General features: G+C 38.8%; 1 protein-coding gene across 2 annotated transcripts in view; it reads right to left on the bottom strand.

Annotated features, from left to right (window-relative positions):
* PRKAA1 (protein kinase AMP-activated catalytic subunit alpha 1) overlaps positions 1 to 23,795 on the bottom strand; it is a 33,340-nt gene extending 9,545 nt beyond the window's left edge. The window contains exons 1-6 of one of the 2 annotated variants that reach the window (XM_021696463.2): positions 23,669 to 23,795; positions 8,569 to 8,710; positions 6,820 to 6,913; positions 6,341 to 6,385; positions 2,615 to 2,759; positions 1,195 to 1,282 (exon numbers count right to left, since the gene is read on the bottom strand). In XM_021696463.2, the coding sequence (XP_021552138.1) occupies positions 1,195 to 1,282; positions 2,615 to 2,759; positions 6,341 to 6,385; positions 6,820 to 6,913; positions 8,569 to 8,710; positions 23,669 to 23,795 (641 nt within the window). The remainder of the gene's footprint in view (positions 1 to 1,194; positions 1,283 to 2,614; positions 2,760 to 6,340; positions 6,386 to 6,819; positions 6,914 to 8,568; positions 8,711 to 23,668) is intronic. The other variant, XM_021696470.2, reaches the window with a different exon arrangement.
* Between the last annotated feature and the right edge of the window lie 2,499 nt (positions 23,796 to 26,294).

Genomic DNA, 26,294 nt, shown 5'->3' with positions numbered 1-26,294 from the left:
GGGCTCCCTGCTCGGCGGGGAGTCTGCTTCTCCCTCTGACCCTCCTCCCTCTCATGCTCTCTGTCTCTCATTCTGTCTCAAATAAATAAATAAAATCTTTAGAAAATAAAAAATAAAAAATTAAATTTTCCTGCCATCTAAGCTATTTGAAAGCTGCACTTTATGTGTAGTGTGTAGCAATGGCTATAGAAACCATACTCTAAGATCCTCATGTTCTCAGTGCTGGTAATTGAGAGGTTCGAATTCTTCTAATACTGTAGTCTCTAGAAGATTTAAAAATGAAAAATTCAAAATAAATGAGTCTGAAGATTTTATCATACTTCAGTCTAATTCCCCAAGACACCTTATCATAAACATAAAGCTACTACAGAATGCCTTTCTATCAGGGTGCCTGGGTGGCTCAGTCAGTTCAGCATCCAACTCTTATTTCAGCTCAGGTCATGATCTCAGGGTTCTGGGATCAGGCACTGCGTTCAGCAAGGGGTCTGCTTGAGGAGTTCCTCCCTCTCCTTCTGCCCCACCCCCAACTCACAGGCTCTCTCTCTGTAAAATAAATAAACATATCTAAAAAATTAAAGGTACACATTACACACTTTTAACTCTTCATCTAAGTAAACCATTTCCAACTAGTAGGTATTTCTATACTCAAGTTTTTAATGCCTGACCTTTAAAACTTGCTAGTTTTAGGGTGCCTGTGGCTCAATCGGCTGGGCCTCTAAACTCTTGATTTTGGCTCAGGTCTTGATCTCAGGGTCCTGAGACTGAGCCCCCCCCACTGGACTCCATGCTTTGCAGGGAGTTTGCTTGGTATACTCTCTCTCCCTCTCCCCTCCCCAACCTCACACGCACACACCCACATGCTCTCTAAAATAAATAAATAAATCTTTAAAGAAAAAAAAAAAACTTCCTAGTTTTAAACTTTCAATTTCTTCTACTGGGGGAAAAAAGTGAGTATTCTAACTACTTTATATATGATATTGACTTGCAAACCAATATTCTCTTCTATAAATGGAATCCTTAATTCTTACTTATGTTTTATTCTTAAAACATAACACTTTCTGGATAAGGAAAGAATTAGCCTTACATGTCTTTTTTTCACTAGAATTTAATATGACACTACAGACAGACAAAATCTAAGAGAAAAAGGCAATTATATAAATGTACAGGGGTGGAAGAAAGGGTGTCAAATACTACCTTCCTGAAATTACTTCTGGTGCAGCATAGTTGGGTGAACCACAACTTGTTCTTAAAAATTCACCATCTGACATCATGTTTGAAAGACCTGAAAATGCACAAAATCAATATCCAAGACTTCCCAAGGACAAAAATAAAAACAAAACTCCATTGAACAGTAAAACTGAGTTTGCATTGAAGTGATAAATCATCGTTTTGTCCTTTGCTTCAACAAATTCTGTCTTCACTGTTTGCAAATATTTTGCCATTATGCCCTAAAACTTGTAATCTATTTCAGCATTTAAAGTTAGTGCATTATTGAAATTTAATGAGTATATATTAAGCTACTGGTTATTCCGCTTACTAGAATAAATTTGGCATATTTAAATTTATTAATACAGAAACTACTAGGGAAAAAATGTACAACAGATGAGTAGAAGAATTAAAATTCAAAGTTTCTATTAACCCCTGTTCTGATTCTTTAAAAAAAAATAAAATAAAATAAAAAACAGTAACTTTGAGTACCAAAGTTTCCTCATAGTTTTACTCTAAGAAGAAACCTCTGCCTCCTCAAAAACGCACTAGGTAAAAATAATCATTACAGGAGCGCCTGGCTGGCTCAGTTGCCAGCATACAGCTCTTATCTCAGGATTATGAGTTCAAGCCCCAGGTTGGGTACAGAGATTATTTAAAAATAAAATCATTAAAAAAAATAATCATCATCATCATGACAACTGAGGAGTAAGGAAGTCAAATAATTTGTCAGCAGGAAACCAGCTCAGAGCTGATTGGCAGTGCTCAGTGAATCTCTACAGATTATAATACACATATCCCAAACTGAGGAAAATAGTTATAACAATCTCCTCCGATTTGAACTGAAGCTAAGCAAAAGAGAGTTGCAGAGATTCATTTTCTTAGATTTAATAATGTCAGTGGCAATTTACATAGAAAATAAAGAAAAAATAAATTCACTTTTGACAATCAAAATAATGTTCCTCCAAGCTGAAATTATGCTTTTCTATCATTTAAAATATTTTACTTTTTTTTTTTTTTTTAATAATTTTGTTCATATAATTTACCTTCTGGCTTTCAGAGTTTGAGTAACTCCATTCCAGTCTCTCCTCTTGCTCTATACTTGATCAAAAGAACACACTGGAAATAAGGTTGCTAACTTCTCCTTCACAAATAATAGTCTCAAATCAAATGATGCTTCTAAGGCTACCAACTTATTTACCTACTGTCATAAGACTCAATTTTAAAGACATAAAGCTAAGAAGAGAATTCCTTATCTCTTCTCTTTTTTGTATGCTCACAGACAAAATGGTGAGGATACACTATTTGGGGGTACTCAATCCATTGCACAGAAGTAAAAGTTATCTGAAGAATGCTATTGATGTTCGTTAAACATAATGAATACGCGAAACTATAAAAATCTCCTTACCAAAATCAGCTATCTTTGCATTCATGTGTGCATCAAGCAGGACATTTTCAGGTTTCAAATCTCTATGGACCACCATATGCCTGTGACAATAATCCACACCAGAAAGGATCTGTTGAAACAGACGCCGACTTTCTTTTTCATCCAGCTAAGAAAAGTAGAGAGGCATTTTAAAAGTGTGTTTTTCAGAAGAAATTCTTATACCTGCAATTCTCCACCCTATAAGACTGTCAAAATGCATGAAATCTTCCAAATGAACCTCATCCTGAGACATTTTTTAAATGGGGAGGAGATGGATATATACAGCACAAAATGCTAAGAGGATCTTGGAACCCAAATCAGTAACTCAACTTTGTTATCACCGTTGTGACTACATTGTCATAGCTTGCTTTCCTCTATATTTCATGAGCTATGTCAAATAGTTTCAATTTCTACTTGAAACTAGACGTGTTTTCTCCTAAAATTGGAAACATTTAATCCTTCATTCCTTTAACAAATATTTATTGAACATCTTCAATGTGCCATGCACTGTTTCAGACACTTGAGATACAGCAATGAATAAAACAAAGGTCCTAATCTAGTTGATGAAAATCGACAACAGGGACGCCTAGGTGGCTCAGATGGTTAAGGGTCTGCCTTCAGCTCAGGTCATGATCCCAGGGTCCTGGGATTGAGCCCTGCATCAGGCTCCCTGCTTGGCAGGAAGCCTGCTTCTCCCTCTCCCTCTACTGTTCCCCTTGCTTGTGTTCTCTCTCTCTATCACATAAATAAAATCTTTAAAAAAAATCGACAATAAAAAATAAATATAAAAAAATAACATCAAGGAGTGTTTTGAAGAAAAATAAAGCAGAATAAGGGCACAGAGAATTATGTTGGGGTGGATGATACTATTTTAGACTATATATGGAAGTAACATTCAAGATTTTTAATGAATTAGCAAGCAATCAAATTATATGTCCTAAAATAAAGACATTCTAGTTTTAACGAAAGAAAAACCTTTATTCATTTGTTTAATAAAATATAAAAAGCATGTATCTGAAAAAAGTTATCTTATGTAGCAACTAACATTTTAAAAAATATTCTTGAGGCGCCTGGGTGGCTCAGTCGTTAAGCGACTGCCTTTGGCTCAGGTCCTGATCCCAGGGTCCTGGGATCAAGCCCTGTATCAGGCTCCCTGCTCTGCAGGAAGCCTGCTTCTCCCTCTCCCACTCCCCTGCTTGTGTTCCTTCTCTCGCTGTGTCTCTCTCTGTCAAATAAATAAATAAAATCTTTAAAAAAAAAAAATTCTTTAAGAAATCTCACTCAAAAAAAAAAAAAACTTTCTCATTCCATTTATCCATATTCTCTTGTCTTATGATTTTTTTTCTCAAAAGTAATAACCATTACTTGAATGAGCCTCTACCAAGAAGTCACACTTAATAAACAGCCTATTAGTTCTCTAGGCAAAGGACTCTAATATGCAATTCTCTAACAGAGGCCACAAATTAGCATTCTAAAACCAGACTTCTACACTTCACATGGCATGGACAATCTAGGAGAAAAGATAAACTAGTAATTTCTTTTGAAAGCAAAATTAAAACTACTGAAGTGCTATGAGATACCCTTCCTCTAGAGAAAATAACAATGTGTTAGCAGTCTCATTTATTTCTAGAAAAAATGTAGTGTTCACTTTTTTAATACAACTTTATATCAAACATACTAAGTGAAAAAAAGAATGTGTTCTAAATGTGAACGAAAACTGATTAAACAAAATATAATAGGTAAACTAAACAGGCTACAAAAATTAAAATTATATTATATTGACAAATACAGTACAAAAGATGGAGGGGAAGTCTACAAAAGAATATTAGAAAAGTTAAAGCATATTTCCAGTTAAACATGGCAGATCAAACCTTTTGTCTCCACCCTTTGAAACATCACTAAAATGACATTAGCATATAAAGACAAAAGAGCAAGAGAAGTGACAACAGTCATCAAGAGGAGTCAGTGGGCATTAAGGAGGGCACTTGAAGTCATGAGCACTGGGTATTATATGCAACCAATGAATCACTAAATTCTACCCCTGAAACTCATAATATACTATATGTTAACTAAACTGAATTTAAATAAAAAATTAAAAAAAAAAAGAGGAGTCACTAAACTGTACAATGGATGAACAGTGATAAAGAATTCACCAACAGAGAGAGTAGAAACCTAAGCCCACAGAGGTGGAAACCAGTAATAAACTAGCCTGCACACAGAACCCTGGAAAAGCTTTTAGAAGCCTTGGAAATTTGGGAAGGGAGAAATGAGAGGAGGACTGAAAACAGGACAATCGATTACAGTAAGAAGTTTTAAACTCACCCCACCTGAGGAATAAGACCCATGATTTACTCTAGGAAGGCTGAACCAGCTCTGTTCTCAAGGACACCAAGGCAGAGATGAGGCACCAGAAGGAAAACACGGGGATTAAGTGGAAGTCAACATGCTAACTACTGAGACTTGCAGGCCTCTTCCCATTTCAGCTCTCAGAGTACTGACAGCTAATACCCTCAAGAAAATTGGAAGGTTTCTTCTGGAGCAACTTTCTGATCTAAGGAAAAATATTTGAAATTACGGACATTTGGTATATCCTAATAAAATGGACAGATCCCTACCTATGCAAAGGATGGGAAGGCCCACCAATCAATAAGTTCCACCTACATGAGCCTGGCATTCAGTACCTCACTCAAATAAATATAAGTAGACAACCAAGAATCACCAGACATCTGAGGAAGGGCCATGTACAAAAGACCAAGACCAATAAAATGGAGCACAGAAGGTAGAGTAACAATGCAGGAAACAGATGAAGACTTAAAAAAACAAAAACAAAACAAAACAAAAAAACACTACAATTGTTGACTCTTAATTATAGGTAACAAACTTATGGTTACCAAAGGGGAGATGAGTGGGGCCATGGGTGAAATGGTGATGGGGATTAAGAGTACACTTATTATGATGAGTACTGAGTAATGTACAGAATTGCTGAGTCACTAGACTGTACACCTGAAACTAATATAACACACTGTGTTGATTATACTGGAATTAAAATTAAAAACTTAAAAAAAAAAACCTAATTGTTATCCTCAGACAGATATGGTTATTGTATCTGTTGAGCAGAACTGGCTATTTAAAAAAGAAAATTTCAGAAAACAAGAAAGATCTTTGAAATAGAAAATATGGCAGCTGAAATGTTAATATGCAACAGGTAAAAAATTGAAGAAAATTCCCATAATGCAAAGCAAAATGACCAAGAAATGACAAACGGAAAAGATAAGAGAACAAGATGCCAATTCAACTTTTGCCTGTTTCCATTATTCCAGGCATAACATAGTGGGGGGGAAGGGAGGGTTAGTGAACAGAGAAATAGAATACCTGAAAATTGAAAAGAACCATGTTAAAAAATGGTAAAATCAAAATTAACTTGGTCATTTAATGAGCTTGGTTTTGATGAAAGTAAACAGATACGCTACATAGAACAAATGAATGAATGATATAAAGAACTTTAGATTGGGAGGGAAAAAACGGCTTCTCATTGCTAGATACAGGTCTTCTAGAAAGAGGTTTTAGTGTACCACATAACCTGGGTATTAAGAAAAAAAATATGGGTTGGGGGGGCGGTGTTCACTTTTTGGGTCTGTAACTTAAGACCTGTTCCAAATGCCTTCTAAAGTTCCTTCCAACTCTAAATTCTTTAAGTCTAATTCCTACCTCCTTCATGGAGCCTGTTCTTACTACTCCAGGTACATCAGATTTCTGAAACCAAAAAATGAATGCAATTTAAATGTGGCTAGGGTTGACTAGCAAGCCTAGATCTTTAAGTATTAATACATTTTGTAAGGATTAAATATATACTTCAAGATACATGTTACAAGTATTTGTATACCCCAAAAGCATGAGTTGGAGGATCATGAGTTCTGGGGTCTCAATCCAATTCTGTCATTAATAAACCACGTGACCCTGAGTAAATATATAAATCGTGAGTCTCAGCTTCCACATCTGCATAAGCAGGCTAAGGAAATATCTTTAAGGTCTTTTCTAACTCTAAATAGTCTATGATTCTTAACAAATACATGACTAAGGGAACTGGTTATTAAGTAGACCTCTTAACAAAATCGCTGACATCTTAAAGCTAGTAAGGAACAAGGGGAGTTACAAAATATATACAGGATTAAATCAGAACTGCTTACCCTTCCATTTTTACAGATATAATCAAATAGCTCTCCTCCTGAGACATATTCCATCACCATGAAAATATCAGATGGTGTACTGATGACCTGGTACCTGGTGAGAGAAAACATTATCTACCAATATTAAAACATGTATATTCATTCATTCAGTAAATATTCACTAAGCGCCTATAATATAGCAGGCACTATGCTATTAGCTGGGAAAACTGCAGGGAACAAAACAAATTCTCTGCCTTCATGGAGTTCATGTTCCAGGAGCCAGGAAACAGACACTAAATAAACAAGCAATATCTCAGGTGGTGGAACATGCTATGAAGAGAAACAAAGCAAACTGAGGGGAGTCTCTCATACAGGGTGTTTAAGGAAGGACTCTGATAAAGTAACATTTGAGCAGAACCTGACAGAAGGGAGCAAACCATACCATGATCTAGGAAGAAAGTGAACCAGGCAGAGAGAACAGCAAGTGCAAAGGCCCTGAGGTAGAAGCCTGCCTGGCATGTTTGAGGAATGGTAAGAAGGCCAGAGCAGAGTGAGTTGGCAGAGAGAAACAGGATGTGGAGTAAAAGAGGTAACTGGAGACTAAAGGACAGAGAACCTTACAAGCCAGGATGAAGTTTTGGCTTCTACTCTAAGGGAGATGCAAAGCTACTGAAGGTTTTAAGCAAAGTAGTCATGTGGTCTGATCTATTAAAAGGGTGGCTTTAATTTATGGCAGCAATGTGAAGAACTGACTGCGGATGGTAAAGGGAGAAGCAAGAAGCTACTGCAGGAGTCCATGACAGAGATGACGGTGGCTCAAACGAGGTTGATGGCAATGAAGGAACTGAGAAACACTAAGATCCTAGATCTATTTTGAAGAAAGAGATGGAATGGATGGTAGGAAGTGAGAGAAACAACGAAGTTAAGGATGGTTCCTACGTTTTGCCCTGAGGAACTGGATATTAACTCAGAGGGTGAGAACTGTGTGAAGAGCAGGCTGGGGGAGGATAACTGAAAGTTCAGTTCTGGCATCCAAATGGAGATGTAAAGTAGGCAGTGGGTGTATGAAACTGGGATTCAGGGAAGAGGTATGAAAGCAGGAGATGTGTACTTAGGGGTCATCAGCACCCATATGCACCTTAAAACCATGGCACCTCAGCAAATGAGAAGAGGTGAGAGTGAAACAAATCTGGAGCCAGCCAGTTCAGTATAAAAGCCTTAGCAGTTGTAACTGACAGCCCGCATAAGAAAACTGAGCAATAAGTAAGTTCTATGGAGACCCTACAATTGGCAACTGTAAAACCACCAGAATTCTACTATTGCCCTTCTGAATACTGGATTCCTGAAATTCTGTCATTTGTGATTTGTTTTATCAGATATAAGCAGCGTGGGGGGGAAACCCTTTCTACTGCCTTTCTCTTGTCTCTAGTGAGGCTAAGTGACATCATGTGAAATGTGGAGGTCAACATTTTCTACTAGCAAATCATTGTTGGCTCTATAGCAATAGGAGCACAGAAAGTTATCGATCAGACGGCATGTACAGAGGACAAGAACGAGAAAGTTAACAGCTGATAAGCACAAGGGCAAAACATGGACATAGATTTAAGTGACCATGAACAGGGTTAGATGAATACATGAATAGGCAGAAATTTTAAAACCTTGAGGGATGATTCAAGAAATGTCAGTCATCTTTCTCACTTGTCAGATTAAGCAGGTTAACAAAAATGATTAAAAAATGATATGACTATATTTAATATAATCAGATCTTACAGTTTAATTATATGAGGGTGCCTGAAAAGCTTGAGGTTCTGAATTTCTCTGCGGATTTTTCCCACCACATCAAGGCTTCGAATCTTCTGTCGATTGAGTATCTTCACAGCAACTTTATGCCCAGTCAATTCATGTTTGCCAACTGTAGGAGAAATAATTTTAACAAATTAGTGCCAGGCTTGATTAATAACATTTTAGATGTTATTCTAAGAGTAGTAATCTCAGAAAATACTGAGCAAATTTAACTTCCTTTCAGTTCTGCCTGATTTGCCCCTAAATGTTGTTTATATGTCCAAGAGTGATTAAGTGGTAGAATACATAGGAAACTGGTAACAGTGGTTTCTTCCAGAAAGGAAAACTGGAAAGCTGAGAGAGAAAGAAAAGAAACTTCCTTTTTGCTGTATACCTTTTTGCCCTTTTAAATTCTTACTTATTTTTTAGTTCTTAAGCTATCATACATACAAACTGAACTTTTAAAAAAAATAACTATTTTCTTTTGGTGAACAGTTCTATGGATTTTAACATATAGAAACTGGTAAAGCCACCATTAGAATCAAATACATAACAGTTTCGTCATCCCAAAAAAACTCCCTCCTGCTACAGACACATTTCCCCTACCCATAACCCTTTGAACCTTCCAAATTTCAGTTCATGAACATGCAGTTTCTATTTTTAAGAATTAAAAAAATTAAGTGATTTTCTTTCAATTTTGAATGCTATGCCCAGATAATCAATGGTGATAGAAGAATTTAGTCTCCAAAACTTAGCTTTTATTTACCCTTCCTCTAGAACCTACTGTAGAATATATATCCTATCAAAATCAGGAAAATAAACCAAGGAAGATAATATCCAGTAAAGAAGGGATCCAGTACAGGAGAAAAACTAAGATAATCCCCAATATGGTAATGAGGCAAAGTCCTAGGTAACAGATGTGTAGATGGCCTAGAGGCAACAAATCCAGACAGAACTGTGATAGAGGATCCAAGATGGCTGCAGGAAGGGGAGACTGATAAATTATCCTACAGGTTTCAAAGTACAGAATATTGTATTGAGAGAGATTTTGACAAAGGCATTTGAAGATACAAGAAATATAGCCTCAGGTTCAAAGAAAACTAAGCAAATGGAAAAAAACAAGGTAATTTAATAACTCCAGGAAAAATTATAAAGAAAGAAAACAGTCACAGTATTGGCTTGGCAAATAGTTTTTACACAGTCACAATTATGAAATGCTAAATATGGATTTTTTAAGTATGATATAATTATATTAGAAGAATGAGGGTGTAGAGGAAAAGGTGTAAGAGAACTGAAATCCTTATGTACCATAATAGAAAGTCAACAACAACAACAAAAATCCATCAACAAGAATTAAGAAATAGCTTGTATGCATGCATAGATCAATTAGAAATATAGAGGTTAAAAAAAAAACAACTAGAAATAAATACTAGAAGAAAAGAGTTGAGAGTGAGGGTAAGGAATTCTGTTTTATAAATATACCATACCTCTTAACACTATTTGACTTTTTGAAATATATATGTATCAAGTTTTGTTTTAATAAGTGACTTAGGGGTTTAGCTTTTTAGGAAGAAAATGTTCTCTTCTAACTTAGAACATAGTTTGTAAGACTAATAGCTGAGAGCTCTCCCTGGCAATCTTGATAATTACCAGCTGAAAAGCAAAGATAATGATAAGTAAGAAATCCCTTCTTAGTTATTAATGTTTGTTATGTACTAAATTGTGTCTCCCCCAAAATTCTTATGTTGAAACCCTAACCCTGGTCTCAGAATATGACAGTATTTAGAGATAGGGCCTTTAAAGAAATGACTGTTAAAATGAGACAGTTTTGGTAGGTCCTAATCCACCCTGACTCATGATATCCTTCTAAGAGGAAATCTGGACACACAGAGAGACAACAGGGTACACGCAGGAAACCGTGTGAGGACACAGGGAGGAGGCAGCCATCTGCAAGCTAAGGAGTCCTCTCCTTAGGACTCATAAGGCACCAACCCTACTGAAACCTCAATCTCAAACTTTAAGCCTCCAGACTGTGAGAAAATATGTTGTTAAAGCCATTCAGTCTGTGGTATTTTGTTATGGAAACCCTTAGCAGATTAACACAATACTTCTTACTATTTCCAAGTTGAAAACTCAACATTGATATTTTAAACTTCTTATGTTTAAAACATTATTTTAAACAAAGAATTTTTCCTCATTATTCCAATCAAGCCTTCCCGCTTGATCTGGGATTTGGGATGGAGTTGAGCCTGCCCACCCTTTAAAAACCCTCAAGGATTATGAACCACTGCAGGTTTTTAAAGCAAGGGAGCAACAAGATAATTAAACTATCTTTCTAAAAGACAAAACACTCATTGCTTGCTCCTCACTTAATATTTGCTCTTGATGATATAACAATAAAAAGCATAGAATTTTAGAAACTAAAGAGAACTCTACAGATCATCAGGTCCAATGGTTTTCAACAATTCAACATTTTCCCCCTACCAGCTAACCAAGATAATGAGTGATGGGCTCTTCTACCCCACCATAACCCCAGCATTTGAGAGGGGCAGGAGATGGGGTAATTCCTCATTATTTTGAATTTTTTTAAGCATTTGCTACTTTCCTTAAATGTTTTAATTAATAATATTAAATCCAAGGTTAGGTTATATAGATATTCCACATTTGGAGAAAAAAGTCTTTGTTAAGTAAGACTCCAAGAAAAGTATTTAAGTCAGAGTATGTCTCAATCCTTTTCAAAAATACAATTTACCACCGAAGTTCACCTTCCATTTTGTCCAGATTCTTTAACCTGCACAATCCCTCTATAATACAAATCTTTCCAGCAAGTGAGCAAATGTGTAACTGCACCATAGTCTACCCTAACCCAAAGCACTGTCACAGAATCAAAAGTTTTTAAACTACTACAATGTAAATGGAATCTCTAAATTTTCTTATAACCACCATTTGTATAGCTCAACTAATCTCAAAACCATCCATGGCTAAGAAATTACAGAAGTTTCCTGAAAGATAGCAGAGTAAGAATGCACTGGACATACTTCCATCAAAAACTCATTAAAATATACATTGATATTTTACATTGGGGGATCCAGAAAAAGCTATAATCGTAGCTGAAATGGACTGTGGAAATTAGAAGCACATTCTAATTTCTGATAAGGCTTTCTCCAATCTCCTATATCAATCAGATGCGATTAAGAGCAGTCAACTTGACTGTTAAACCCCAATTCAGGAAGCATCTTCTTTCTTAGACCTAGTGTATTGATACCTGAACAAGTAGTAATCTCATCTGTCCCAACTACCCCCAAAATCTCCAAGCAATGGCTTAGTAGAAACCCTCTCATTAATTGCATAGCTGAAACAAGACTAGGACAGCCACAATACTGGATACTACTGGCAGACTTTGGAAAGATTTGGAAAGAATATGAAAGCAGAATCCATTGGGGACTGAACTCCAATTCATCACAAATCAACCACAGTTCCCTCATATCCCACCCTGCTCAGCCGAATTTCAACCCCAATTAACTTTAGGTAACAACTGGGTCTTACTGAAACTCCAGATGTATATTCTATCATTAAATAAGGAACTGAAATAGGAGATTCAAAGCATTCTCTCAAATGCATTCATGTACTGGGCATCTACTATATGCCAGTAACACTGCCACAGAAAACAGCAGTAACCAAAAGCAACCTGGTCCTTGGGACCTTCCTGGCCTCTGAAGATGACCAAAATAACTGTAAAGTAAGAAAAACCAAAAAGTTTTAAAGTGCAAAAGACTAAAGCAAAAAGAACAGACATTAATAATGCTCATCCAAGAACTACATGAATGTTGTATAAAAAATTAACTATCACAAGGTGGTAAGAAATACAGATGTTATGGAGCATCGGCTGGCTCCATCAGTAGAGCATGGGACTCTTGATCTCAGGGTTGTAAGTTTGAGCCCCACACTGGGGGCAGAGATTACTTAAAAATAAAATCTTTTAAATTAAAAAAAGAAATACAGAAGTTACAAAATAAGAGCAGAGCAGGATGAATTTTACAACAGAACAATTAAAATCATTTAGAAAGCAGTACGTTGCAGAAATGTGACCGAAAATTTTATGGAACACATACCAAAAATGAGGAAGAAATTAACAAGAAAAAGAGGGATTGCTGGAGTCCAGCTCCAGCCGGGGTGGGTCTCTCGTAGGAAAGGATGGCGTTGGCGAATGAGGAGACACAGACACAGGGTCAGGTTGCAAGCATCTCCTCCTGACAACATCGGAGGAACTTTATTTGTATGTTAGGCTATTTCTGTTTTTCCAAATCTTAGATCATTTTCTGGATTACAGCCATAGCCTTCTTTCATTTTTCCTTTGTAATGATTAACATGACCTTTATTGATTTCTGCTTATTGGCTTTCGCTAAAACTAAAAAACAGTACTCAAAGAGAAAGGTGCTAGGCAGAGTGTGACCGTCTTGTTATTTTGTTCTATAGAAACTAATTCTTCGTGGAATTAGTTTCATTATGATTGCTTAGATAGGCGTAACTGAGTAGTCACTTTATCATGAAACCCCAGAAATATTCCCACAATTATAAAGATTGCCATAAACAAAATGAAAGAGAATAGCAGGAGCCAGCTGTGGAGTCTTCTGTTTTCAGGATCGTCCCCTATACTTGGACTTTGTCAAACAGCATGAGTAGCTTGGCTTGCGCCAAGGGATGGTGATAGATAAAGAACAGGGAATCAAGTAAAATTCAACTCATGCACAAGAGAGAGTAGAGTATAATTCCACCTGTGAATAATAGAAGCCCCCTCCAAGAGAAAGCTAAATGAATAGAATGAAATCAATAACCAAACAATCAAGGTACAACTGAACACTTTTTTCTAATACATGACCATTTCATCAAATTATAAATTAATTAGAAGAAACAGAGGCATATCTTCATTTTTGAAGCAATACAAATCACAGAAGTATGACTGTATAAATAGTATTCAAACAAAAATTGAACAGTAGCAAGGGAGGGGAAGGTGTCATGACAGCCACTGTAACGAAATCAAATCCTCTCTCTCTCTCTCTCTCACACACACACACACACAAACACAGACACACACTACTATTAAGTAAATAAATAAGCAGGGTACATGATCAATTTGTTTTTTTAAGGGAAAATTAGTGCACTAACTCCTTTTTCATGGCTGGTATACCAATAGAACATTTTAGGGAAATAAAAGGGAACTGGTATCTTAGAATAGCATTAAGAGCAATATATTTTTTTAAAAATCTGTAGTTCCCTTACTCAGAATTTAACTTAGAATTAAGTAGATTTAAAAATGTGCATAATTATTGCGCACCTGGGTGGCTCAATAAGTTAAGCATCCCACTCTTGGTTTGGCTCAGGTCATGATCTCATGGGTCCTGAGATCGAGCCCCAGGTTGGGTTCCACACGGGAGTCTGCTTGAAAATCTCTCCTCTGCCCCTCCCCCCACTCATTCTTTCTCTCTCTCTCAAATAAATCTTTTTTTTTATTTATTTGAGAGAGAGAGAATGAGAGAGAGAGAGAGCACATGAGAGGGGGGAGGGTCGGAGGGAGAAGCAGACTCCCCGCTGAGCAGGGAGCCCGATGCGTCCCAGGATCATGACCTGAACCAAAGGCAGTCACCCAACCAACTGAGCCACCCAGGTGCCCTAAATAAATCTTTTTTTTAAATGTGCATAATTGTTTTTATTATAGTGTCTTATTTAAGAACAAAGACGGCAAATAACCTAAATGACCAATTTCAGAGAACAGTTTAATACCTTGCTATTCCAACATAACAGACTTTCTCATAAGACTATAGAAAATGTTCTTATAAATATGAAAAGAGCACACAAAAATTATATATGCATTCTACACTTTCTAGCTATATCAAAAATATTTATATGACAATGATAATGTGCTAAAATGAAAATAGTTATCCTACAGTGATTTTTTTCAAATTTTACTTACTGTTTTATATTCTTTACAATTAAAATATCTGAAAGGGAAGAAAAAAAAAAAAACAATGATGGGTGTTAGATTCACCTTTTTTAGAAATAGGGCTGAACGCCCCATTCTCCTTCTACATGAGAAGGCAATCTGTGTACAAAACACAGACCTGGGTTCTTTCCAGTATGAAGGTTGTTTACTTAATGTTTGACCTGGGCAAGTTAAATTACTTCAACCTTCTATTTATTTGTCTATAAAAATAAGAATACCACATACTCCATATAAGAGTGACTGTAAGGAATGCATGAAGTAGGGTTTGTAAAGCACTTTTCATGGCATAGTAAATGCTTGATAAATAAATGGTGGCTATCACTATTTAGAGCTATTTATTTTTCACTGCTCCCAAATCTGCCCCCATCACTATTTAATCAGCCCTAAATTTTCTGCTTTAATCCACATATGGCCAAGTATCTCAGCTCTTTGATTTGTCCTCCTTATCCACTTAGATTCAGTAGCATTCCTTTAAGCCCTAATAAGTGCTAAATAATAGCTATAATTTCTATGCATCTAGCTCCCATCCCCATAAGCTTCAATTCCACAACCTGCCCCATCCTCCCCCCTTCCAGCACCACCAATCCTGAGATTTCTAGCTTCCAAAGTTCAACCCTTCCCTGACTTTGGTTAATTTTCAACATATTATTGCTAAACATACACACTTAGCACCAAATCCTTGACAGTGATTTCACCTACTATCTAAAAACTACAGGAACACTTAGTCATACAAGAGCACAGAGCTAAAACACAGGCTAATCAGACTTGAGTTTAAATCAGGTTATTTAAAAATATAAATCTACTTGATTTATAACACGTAACATAATTAAGATACACAACTGTGTAGTTAATATTCATGACATACCCACTTTATGCCCAAACCTACTGATGCTCTAACTCTAACCAACCCCAGAAGACTGACATTATTAGTAACACTTTACAGGTAACTGAGGAACAGGAAAGAGATCCCTGAGATCATGACTTGAGCCAAAATCAAGAGTCGGACACTTAACCGACTGAGCCACCTAGGTACCCCTATATAGTTTTGAAAAGAATAATAGACTGAATTGCCCCATACCAGTAAAAATTATTCTAAAAATTCATTCATTCATTTAAGAAATAGTTGAGTACTGCACCTACTATATGCCTGGCACTGCTACTATGATCTTTATCCTATATGAGAAAATTAATTCAGTCTACTAAAAACCTGCCTCATATCAATTTCAATGTTTTTTTTTTTTTTCTAAAGATTTTATTTATTTATTTGAGAGAGAGAGAGCATGAGAGGGGGGAGAGTCGGGAGGGTCAGAGGGAGAAGCAGACTCCCTGCCGAGCAGGGAGCCCAACGCGGGACTCGATCCCGGGACTCCAGGATCATGACCTGAGCTGAAGGCAGTCGCTTAACCAACTGAGCCACCCAGGCGCCCCAATTTCAATGTTTTAAAACAAGATACCAAGAACACATTTTATTCATTCTACCAGATCAATTTAAAAGTTTCTCAAAAATTAGGGGCACCTGGGTGGCTCAGTTGGTTAAGCGACTGCCTTTGGCTCAGGTCATGATCCCGGAGTCCTGGGATCAAGTCCCACCCACATCGGGCTCCCGGCTCAGCAGGGAGCCTGCTTCTCCCTCTGACCCTCCCCCCTCTCATGCTGTTTCTCACTCTCTCTCTCTCTCTAATAAATAAATAAAATCTTTAAAAAAATAAATAGAAGTTTCTCAAAAATTAAAGCGTTATAAGGGAGAAAACAAGAACATAAAACCAAAAGCATATAAAATGACAAGTGTAATGGATTGAATAGTGCCCCTGCACCCCAAATTCATGTCCACCAGAACCTAGAATGTGCTCTTATGTGGAAACAGGGTATTTGCATATGTAATCAGTTAAGGATCTGAAGTTCATGTAATCATCCTAGATTTAGAGTGGGCTCTAGATCTAATGAATGGTATCCTTTATAAGAAGAGGAGAGAGCACAGACACACCCACAGGAAGCCATGGGAAGACATAGGCAGAGACTGGAGTTTTGCTACCACAAGCAAAGGAACACCAGGAGCCACCAAAAGCTGGAGAGGAAAGGAACAGACTCTCACCACGAACCTTCAGAGGGAGTGTAACCCTACAAATCCCTTGATTTGGGATTTTTTGGCCTCCAGAACTTGGGAGAGAATAAATTTCTGTTGTTTGAAGCCACCCAGTTTGTCGTACTTTGTGATTGCAGCCCTAGAAAACAGTTTTTTTCTAAAATATGATATTCACCATTAAAATTAACAAAAGTAATCTTTTTTGAAAACCAGTTTTCTAATTTGCACTACAAATGCCCCAAGAATTCTTAAATGGAACACGCTGTACGTAATGACTGAGAACCAAGCAAATGTCCACCTATATGAGTATCAGTTACTCCCCTGTGCCCTCCACAGTGACATCTGTGGGAGTTAGCTGGGTAGGACTTCTTGCTCCTAGGTATTATGTTCCAGCTCCGTAGTTTTCTGCTTTTTGGTGGGTTTTTTTTTTTTTTTTTTAAGATTTTATTTATTTGACAGAGAGAGATACAGCAAGAGGGAAGACAAGCAGGGGGAGTGGGAGAGGAAGAAGCAGGCTTCCCGCCAAGCAGGGAGCCCGATGTGGGGCTCGATCCCAGCACCCTGAGATCATGACCTGAGCCAAAGGCAGACACTTAACGACTGAGCCACCCAGGTGCCCCAGTTTTCTGCTTTTTGAAGTTGTCTCACCCTCACAGCCTATTAGGAGTCAACTTTTACAGCCCCCTCTCCAATGTTCTAATTTGGGAATTCAAATTTTCTGTGGGCTAGAAAAATCATAAAACTAAAATTATCACAATGAATTTTAAGAATTACGATCTACGAAATACTAGGACTGAAGCCTCTACACAGACAGAAAAAGACTTTGTAAGCAAGGAAGTCTAGGAAAGGATGTATGCTCTCCCTTTTGAAAACCCGCTATGCATATTAACACAATAATGGCTCTGGATTGCCTGGTAAAGAAACCTATTAAACATTTTTAACCTGTCTTACTTGGATACAGACTTTTCCCTCCAAAGTTTTCAAGTAATGTCCCAACACTGATGGCTCAAATATTTTCTCCTTCAGAGCAGGCAATAGCCCTTCTGAGTATCATCTTTCTCCCTCTTTCTTCCCAGCAAAATCTTGGTAATTTAAAGCTATCATATGACAATCTGTTCTTTTCCTTAATTATAGGAACAGTTATTTTGCCTTGAACCCAATTACCAACACACTTCAATATCCGAATTTCAGGAACATAATACTTTTGAAAATAGTGTTTTAGGGGCATCTGGGTGGCTCAGTCGTCAAGCGTCTGCCTTCGGCTCAGGTCATGATCCAAGGGTCCTGGGATCGAGCCCCACATCAGGCTCCCTGCTCCGCGGGAAGCCTGCTTCTCCCTCTCCCACTCCCCGTTTGTGTTCCCTCTCTTGCTGTGTCTCTCTCTCTCTCTGTGTCAAATAAATAAATAAAATATTTTAAAAAAAGAAAACAGTGTTTTATAGCTTGGAAAAAACACATTATCACATTTGAGCCTCACAACAAACCTATGATATAGGTAATTATGAGGCTCTAAGAGATTATGTAACTTGATGAAGTAAAGTTATTAAGTGATCAAGTTGGGATAGGCCTTCTGACTCCAAGTCTTATGACCTATCTACTCTACCCCACCAACAATATGCAGTAGAAAATTGCAGGGGGGGAGGGGGGGGAGCTGGGCACAATATCAAACTTCAAACCCTGAACTGCTTTCTCAAAACTAAGCAAAGGATTCTCTATTGACTAAATTTAGTTGCAGCCAAATTAACTGCTGCTCCATAGAATCAATGAGTATCAAGCAGACCCTGTCAGGAATATGCATTAAGAGAACCAGCCCCCTTTCCAAAGCTCAAAATCTTACTCTGCAGACTGTCACCGTTTTACAGTAGTGCTAAGATACTGGGTTTTTAAAAAGATTTTATTTATTTATTTATTTATTGGAGAGAGAGCAAGTGTGAGTGGGGGGAGGGGCAGAGAGAGAGGGAAAGAGTGAGTCCTAACCAGCCTCCACACACAGTGCGGAGCCCAATGTGCGGCTCCATCTCACAACCCTGAGATCATGACCTGAGCCAAAATCAAGAGTCGATCACTTAACCGACTAAGCTACCCATGCGCCCCATGATACTGTTTCTGAACAAAACGGAAGACAAGTATTTCTGCCACGGAAGACTTGTAGGTCACCCACAGCAAAGGTTACCGAAATTCACAATGTCTCCCTCACAAGAACATTGGATTAGTCAACTACTAGCTAACAACCTGTTATTGCTTTCCAAAGGGAACTTTGTCTACCTGTAGAACACTGTAACAAATGCTCTTCTAATCAGATATATAATCATGAAGTGAAACAAGATCATACTGTGAAAGAGAAAATTTTAAATAGGAAAGAGGTGCCACAAAGAATTATCTCCTGAAGATACTCTGATCGCCTATTTCATTCCCGCTCTAAAATTAAAAGAGTAGGGGCGCCTGGGTGGCTCAGTCGTTAAGCATCTACCTTCGGCTCAGGTCACGGTCCTGGGATAGAGCCCCGCGTCAGGCTCCCTGCTCTGCGGGAAGCCTGCTTCTCCCTCTCCCACTCCCCCTGCTTGTGTTCCCTCTCTCACTGTGTCTCTCTCTGTCAAATAAATAAATAAAATCTTTAAGATAAATAAATAAAATTAAAAGAGTAAAAAAAAATCTCACTCCGGGGTGCCTGGGGGGCTCAGTCTGTTAAGCACAGGACTCTTGATTTTGGCTCAGGTCATGATCTTGGGATTGTAAACTGAGCTGCAGTTGGGCTCCATGCTTAGCCGTGCAGCCTGCTTAGGATTCTCTTTGCCTCTCCCTTTGCCCCTCCCCCCCACTTGTGCATTTTCTCTCTCTCTCTCTCTCAAATAAATAAATCTTAAAAAAAAAAAATCCCACTTCTAGAAGTATAAGGGAAATACCTTAAACCTGGAGAAGGATGAGCTTTAAAAGCTATAGTGGAAATCTGAGAAAGGCAGGTTTTCTTAATGTAACATTTCAGGCATCCCAAAAGGCAAACCAAATACCCATGTTCCACCCACCACCAGCTTAAGCAATAAAACATCACAGATGCAAGTGAAGCTCTGTATGCCTCCTCCCAGATCCCTTTCTCCTTTATCTTCCCCTAGAGTATGAATCCATAAACAATACTGTAACAATGTTTTCCCTACATTTATTTCTACAAATTTAGTTTTATATTCTTTTGAATACATAATACCTGCACTGCACAATTAAACAACACAAAAAGATATACAGTGAAATGTCCCCCTGCTACCTAGTTCCCCCACTCTGAACAACTAATGTAACTGTTTCATGTTTATCTTTAAAGGGACGCTCCATATATATATGCAAGTAGTTACACTTAAATACCTTATTTGCCCCTATTTTTTACACACAAATGGTAGGTATACTATACACATTTGTTCTACTACCCCCTTATTCTTCCTCTTAAAAATACACCTTGGAAATTGCTTCTTAAATTATATATAGTCTCTTGTTTTTTTCTTTATGTTTGCAAGGTATATCATTGTATGGATAGCCATAATTTAACTACTGTCCTACTACAAAGGTTATTTCCAACCTTTTGTATTTATAAATAATATGGCAATGAATAACTCATTATTTCATACACACACAAGTATATCTATAAGATAAATTCCTAGAGGTTGAATTGCTGGGTTAACTTTAATAAACATTGTCACACTCTATAGAGGTGGCAACAATTTACTCTCACTAGCAATGCTTGGGTGTTTTTGTATGATTTAAAAATTTATATAAATAACATGACAGTACATGTTCTACTTCTTTGGTTTTTGTGGCCTAACCTTATAAACTTGAGACCTACCCATGCTGATATATACATATTTATATAACATATAGATTTTTTTTCCTAAGTAAGCTCTACACCCAATGTGGGGGCTTGAACTCATAACCCAAGATCAAGAGTTGCATGCTCTACTGACTGAGCCAGCCAGGAACCCCCTCCTTAAAGAAATTTTTAAATAAAAAGACAAAGAGAATAGTCACCTATTTACCTGAAATTGCAGTTTTATGTAGAAAAATACTTACCAACTTAATAAATAGGTTGCATGTATAAACAACTTATTTGCTGAAGACCACCTACACCACTAAAAAAACCGTCTTCTCTTCTCTTGGAAAACTTAATAAAAACTACCATTTTAATTTACTGCAATAGAAACATGACTCTCTTTTCATCCATGCTTTTATAATTGCTGTACCTGGGGAAAGGCACGTGGACCCTGCAAGGGAGGAGAGGCTAACACCTTGATAACCAGGGGGGAAAAAAAAGATAACTTGGGAATAATAAAAGATAATTCAAGCATAATCCCAAACCAACCCTAGTAGTCTGTTTAAACTTTCTCCTCACAATAGTATCATTAGGTTACCAAGTGACTTTTTTAGCCTGTAGTAGGAAACAAAATAATCACTGCGAATTTTTAATCGCCTTCACCCCCCCAAAATTAAATTTCTTCTAAGCATGTAAAATCATATTGGGAATTTTTCTGCATATCAATATCATATCTTCTATTAGATTCCTTTTCTATGTTAAATTTACCAATGTGTAACTAATTTTAAAAGCTCTATCTACTCCAAATTATCTCCATTGAAATATATGATTAATCATATCATTGATAAGAATTCTTGTCAAATTAAGGCTAAGTTACCAACATCACCACTGTAATAGTTGTTTTTGCCTGCTCACTGAGCAGCTATGTCCGCCTTTCTCCTAACAATTAATACCCATTCTGTATAGATATTTATCCTGTCTCTCCATACTAAATTCTTCAGAAAAAGATGCCCCCACCACACACACATTCAACAGTGGGCCATATTCCACCAAGGGTAATGGAATCTCCTTTGCTAGTACCTACTTAGGAACACAAGCCTAACCCAATTAGCACATGGCATCCCTGGCCCCAGGGACAGGATGAGCCAGTGACACTCATGAGAGGTATGCTGAAGCTTCCATGCTTTGGAGAAAGAACCACAGAAAGAGATGTTCTTGGCTAGGTTGAGTTGGATTTTCTATTACTGCACTTGGAGCAGAAAGCATCCCAACTGTTTAACAACTTAAAAATGCACTGGTTGAGGATTTTGACCAATATCAACTAATGTATTTATGAATAAATTTAACCCTATCTATGAAACCTGTGATTCTTTGATGAATATTGGCTTTTCTATACTTTGGAGAGGTTGACTTTGATAGTATAATACTTCAAGAGAGGCACATATGGAAGAACGAAGGTTAAGGAACAGCACTCACTGGAAGGATTCATGTCACAGCCACAACACAGATCAAATCCAGAAAATGAAAAATTTCTCTTGCTTTCCTATCTGCCATGCCAAAAGCTACCTAGCAAATAAGAAAATGAGACCTGACTTTGCACAGGTCTTTAATAGAATGATGAGCATCCTAATCCAAGCAGAACCCTGGGAGGAGTGAGGGTATCAAGACTGTCATCACTATTTGGGGGCACTACTGAGCATTTCTTACAAATATTTGTAAAGCAGTTTGTAATTGCTAACAAGTAAAGAGACAACACAGCCAAAGATAAATAATTTTAAGGGCACAGAGACATCTTACTGACCTAATACAGACCCACCCTGATGGCTCTTATTACCCTATTCTGGCATTTGCTTCTTACTTTCTTACATTGTTGGCCTTGCTGATTTTCATAAGAAGGCTTAGGCAGTTGCTTCCCTGTGGGCTATACAGCAATTTTCCAGTTCTATGACTCAGAAAGAGCAAGAGAAGGAAGGGTTCTCCTCTTCCATCCCTAGATAAAATCAGAAAATGTTTATTTAGCTCCGGTAAAGCAAGGCTCAGTTAGTTAATTCACTGTACACTTTCACAACTTTTTTCTTTCAAGTCAAATATTTACCAAGAGCTTAGTATATGCAAGTCATTGGTTATTATATATCCAAAGCCAATGCATGAATTATATTTATCAGTCCCATGCTTCCCTCCTCTACATCCCTAATAACAAAGTCAAATATTTTAAAGAAAAAAAATATTTACGCCTCACAAAGTTTTCAATTAAACTTTTTGTGCCAGAATTGGTGGACTGGTGATCAAGTTTGTTATTTCCAGAATACTGTGCTGAAACACAAGGGTAAGAGATTCCACACTTTACTTAAAGAAAAAAAGTTCAAATGATGTGCACTAAATTATTAAAACATAAATATCCTGAGAAAATAAATGGAAACGAACTACATTAATGAGCTAATAAATACTATCTGGAGGCAACATCTGCACTACCTACCAGGTTTGGCACACAGAGTCTGCAAAACTGATAATTCAGAAACACTAAAGGCACAGAGTCTGCATTCAGAACATAAACCATGCATCGCAAATACGGACCAGTTTACATTCATTAACTGCTCCGAAAAAAATTTAGTCATCCTTCCCAACGAGATGGCCCTTTTTTTAAAATTCTAAGCTACCCCCAAAGTAAGCTTACTTTTTGGGGAAGGTGGTGGCGGGGGGCGGGGAGACACATTTCACACCTGAGAACCAGCCCGGGCAGGTAAGTCGAGAACCTCCTAAAGAGGACGGAAATACGGACAATCCTGAGGACTGCCAGGGAAGCGATGGGCTGGCCCTGAGACGAGCGAGCACAGCCCCAGCGAACAAGAGGCCCTCTCCTCAAGGCTCCGGGCCGAGACCCCGGCGCCCCCACCTAGCGCTGAGAGCAGCTGCGCGACCCTAGCCTGCCCCACCTGGGGAAGTTTGCACCGCCGCATCCCCGCCCCTCGCACTGGCAAGCCCCTCGGGCCGCGGCGCCGTCGCCATGGCGACCGGTCCCCACCCCCACCCGGCCGGGGAGGGTCGCGCCGCAGTCCCGCGGTGGCCTCTGACTCCGCTCCCGCTGGAGCCAGGACGGGGGCTGCCGAGCCTGGGAGAGAAGGAACGCCGGGGCAGGGGAGGATGAAGAGGTGCGAAAGGCGGAAGTCGCCCGGATCGCGGGCTGGGGCCGAACCTTGCCCCCAGCGGTCCTCACCCTTGACTTTGCCGAAGGTGCCGACCCCCAGCGTGTCCCCCAGGATGTAGTGGCCGATCTTCACCCGCCCGTCGTGTTTCTGCTTCTCGGCCGTCGCCATCTTTCTCCAGGAACTGAGTCTGCGCATGGCGCCGCGGGAGGGGGCGGAGGGGGCGGGCAGGGCCGCGCCGGGGGCGGGCAGGGAGGGGGGTGGGGACGCGGGAGGGCAGCCGCGCCGCCGAGCCACCGCCCAGCGCCGCCCGCCGGGTCCCCGCCGCCGGCCGTGGCGCAGACGCTCCCCCTGGCGGGGCGGGCAGGGGTCGCTGGGAGAGCCACCGGTACCCCCCCTTCCTCGCGCTGCTTCGTTTCGGCCTGGGGCGCCCGCCCACCTGCGCGCCGAAGAGGGCAGCCCCTCGGCTGCCACTCTCCTCTGTGGCGGAGTTTCTGCCAGCAGTGATCTCCCCTAATCGTTACTCCTGGGGAGGGGTACCGCTCTCCTTGCGATTCCGAGGGGACAGCTGGGCACTGAGGAAGCCCACTCGGGTGAGGCAGTTGTGTGGCTGGTTACTAGTGCAGCGTGAATTGAATCATGGCAGGGGACACCGCCCTGTCACTGTTTTCTAACCTTTTCATTTTCCCTGTGCGGATGGAATCTAAAAGCCACTGGGAGTTGTCACTTCCATCTTCGATGGAGTTTCCCCTTTTTCCACCCATCCCCCCTTGCTCTTTGTTGTTGTTGTTGTTGTTGTTGTTGTTGTTACTTTGAACCAGTAAGTTGCTATTGGTCACCTCGACAGCTCCAGCAGCGTTGTCGGGCTTTCCTCCTTATGGATGCTTTTCTGAAATTTCCTTCCCAAGCAAGCTCTGTTGGAAGGAGCAGTTTGGGAATATTGTGAACGTACGTGTGCTCAGGAATGGGATATTACAGACATAGGAATTAATATTTTTAGATTACCCATAAAATGTAGACTTTGAACTGAAAACAAGGCTTATATTTGCAAACACCAAGTCAATCGACAAATATTTATTGTACTTGAAATGAGTAAAATTTAGTCTATTATCTATACAAATGGGATGTGCCGAATTACAGGGGAAGTAGAGAAAGTATGATTATTTGTATTAAATTTTTAAGCCAGTTCACTACTTAGTTGTGTTCTGCTGACATGGGCAAAATGAAGTGTACAAAAAAACAAGATATGATTTGCAGTGTCATAGCATTTGGGCCAGTGTCAATGGGCAAAGAGTTGAACTCTTCGTGACTCAGTCCTTAAGCGTCTGCCTTCGGCTCAGGTCATGGTCCCCAGGGTCCTGGGATTGAGCCCAGCATCGGGCTCCCTGCTCCACGGGAAGCCTGCTTCTCCCTCTCCCACTCCCACTATGAGCTCCTCAAGGGTAGGGACCATGAATCTTCATTTTGTATTTATCCACAGTGTCTGGCAGTGCTTGAAGAAAAAAGAATGAGGGTTTGGGGATGGATCAATGGGAGAATGAAAGGAAGACAGGGTGGAAGAAAATGTGACAAACTTTTTTTTTAAAGATTTTATTTATTTATTTATTTGACAGAGAAAGACACAGCGAGAGAGGGAACACAAGCAGGGGGAGTGGGAGAGGCAGGCTTCCATCCGAGCACTCCCCCTGCTTGTGTTCCCTCTCTCGCTCTCTCTGTCAAATAAATAAATAAATAAAATCTTTTAAAAAAATAGTTAAAAATATATATATATATGTAAGACTAAAAATGTTATCCTCTTTGTTCCTAAGCAAAGTTACCCAGCTCCTCTGATTTTTAGATACTTTCTGTTTATGAAATCAAAGTAACATGCATTAAGTACTGCTTTGTTCCAAGCAAGGCACTGCAAGAGAAGCAAAAGCTTGAGCTTAGAATTACAACAGTTACAACTAGCCTTGGATAATCAGTTGCTATTGTACTATGGACTGCACATAGTCTGAAGGACCATGAAGTTAAGAAGTCTTTGATTACTGACACATTTGGGGGTTGGGCAGTGGTTACTGTTTTAATTTTTGCTCTCTGGTTTCTTCACCTTTACTTGTTTGCCTTGTGAGTTTCTGCAGCCCAGACATTTTAGAACTCTACTAAGCAGAAATAGCTTACTGAATTCTCTTAGGAAAAAAAAAAAAAAGCACCTTACTATGAAGTATCATCTTAAATTACTTTACTTTATTTTAAATTTGCATCGTGTCTAGAGTTTGACCTGGGAAAGTTCTGTTATTTCTTTTAACCTAAAAGAAAAAAGTCATAAGGTACCTCAGCCCTGCGTGGTTAAGCCACAGAGCATCTTACAAAGGAGCAAACTGAAGCTGAATTTTACAAACCAATTGCCAAGCTCTTGATGAGCTTCATGAAACTATGAAAACCCAATTAAGAAAATAATATAAAGTTTTTTAACCAAAACATCAGTTTGTTTCTGTTCTAATATTTTAGATTATAGTTTTATTTAATACATATTCATTAAATGCCACTATTCACTCAAAAGCATTGTTGGGGAAATAAAACCTAGAATCTTAGATCAAAGGATTGAGTAGGAACTTAGAGGTCACCTTATTTGGTCTTCCAAAATCTCTGTTTAAGCAGCTTTTATTGCTGTTTTTTTTTTTTTTTTCCTATGATGAGTTAAAAACTGAATTCAAG

This window comes from Neomonachus schauinslandi, chromosome 7 (genome assembly GCF_002201575.2).
Source record: "Neomonachus schauinslandi chromosome 7, ASM220157v2, whole genome shotgun sequence".
NCBI classification, from domain to species: Eukaryota; Metazoa; Chordata; class Mammalia; order Carnivora; family Phocidae; genus Neomonachus; species Neomonachus schauinslandi.
Note: the sequence above shows the minus strand (reverse complement) of the source record. Positions and strands in the feature narration are given on the sequence as shown.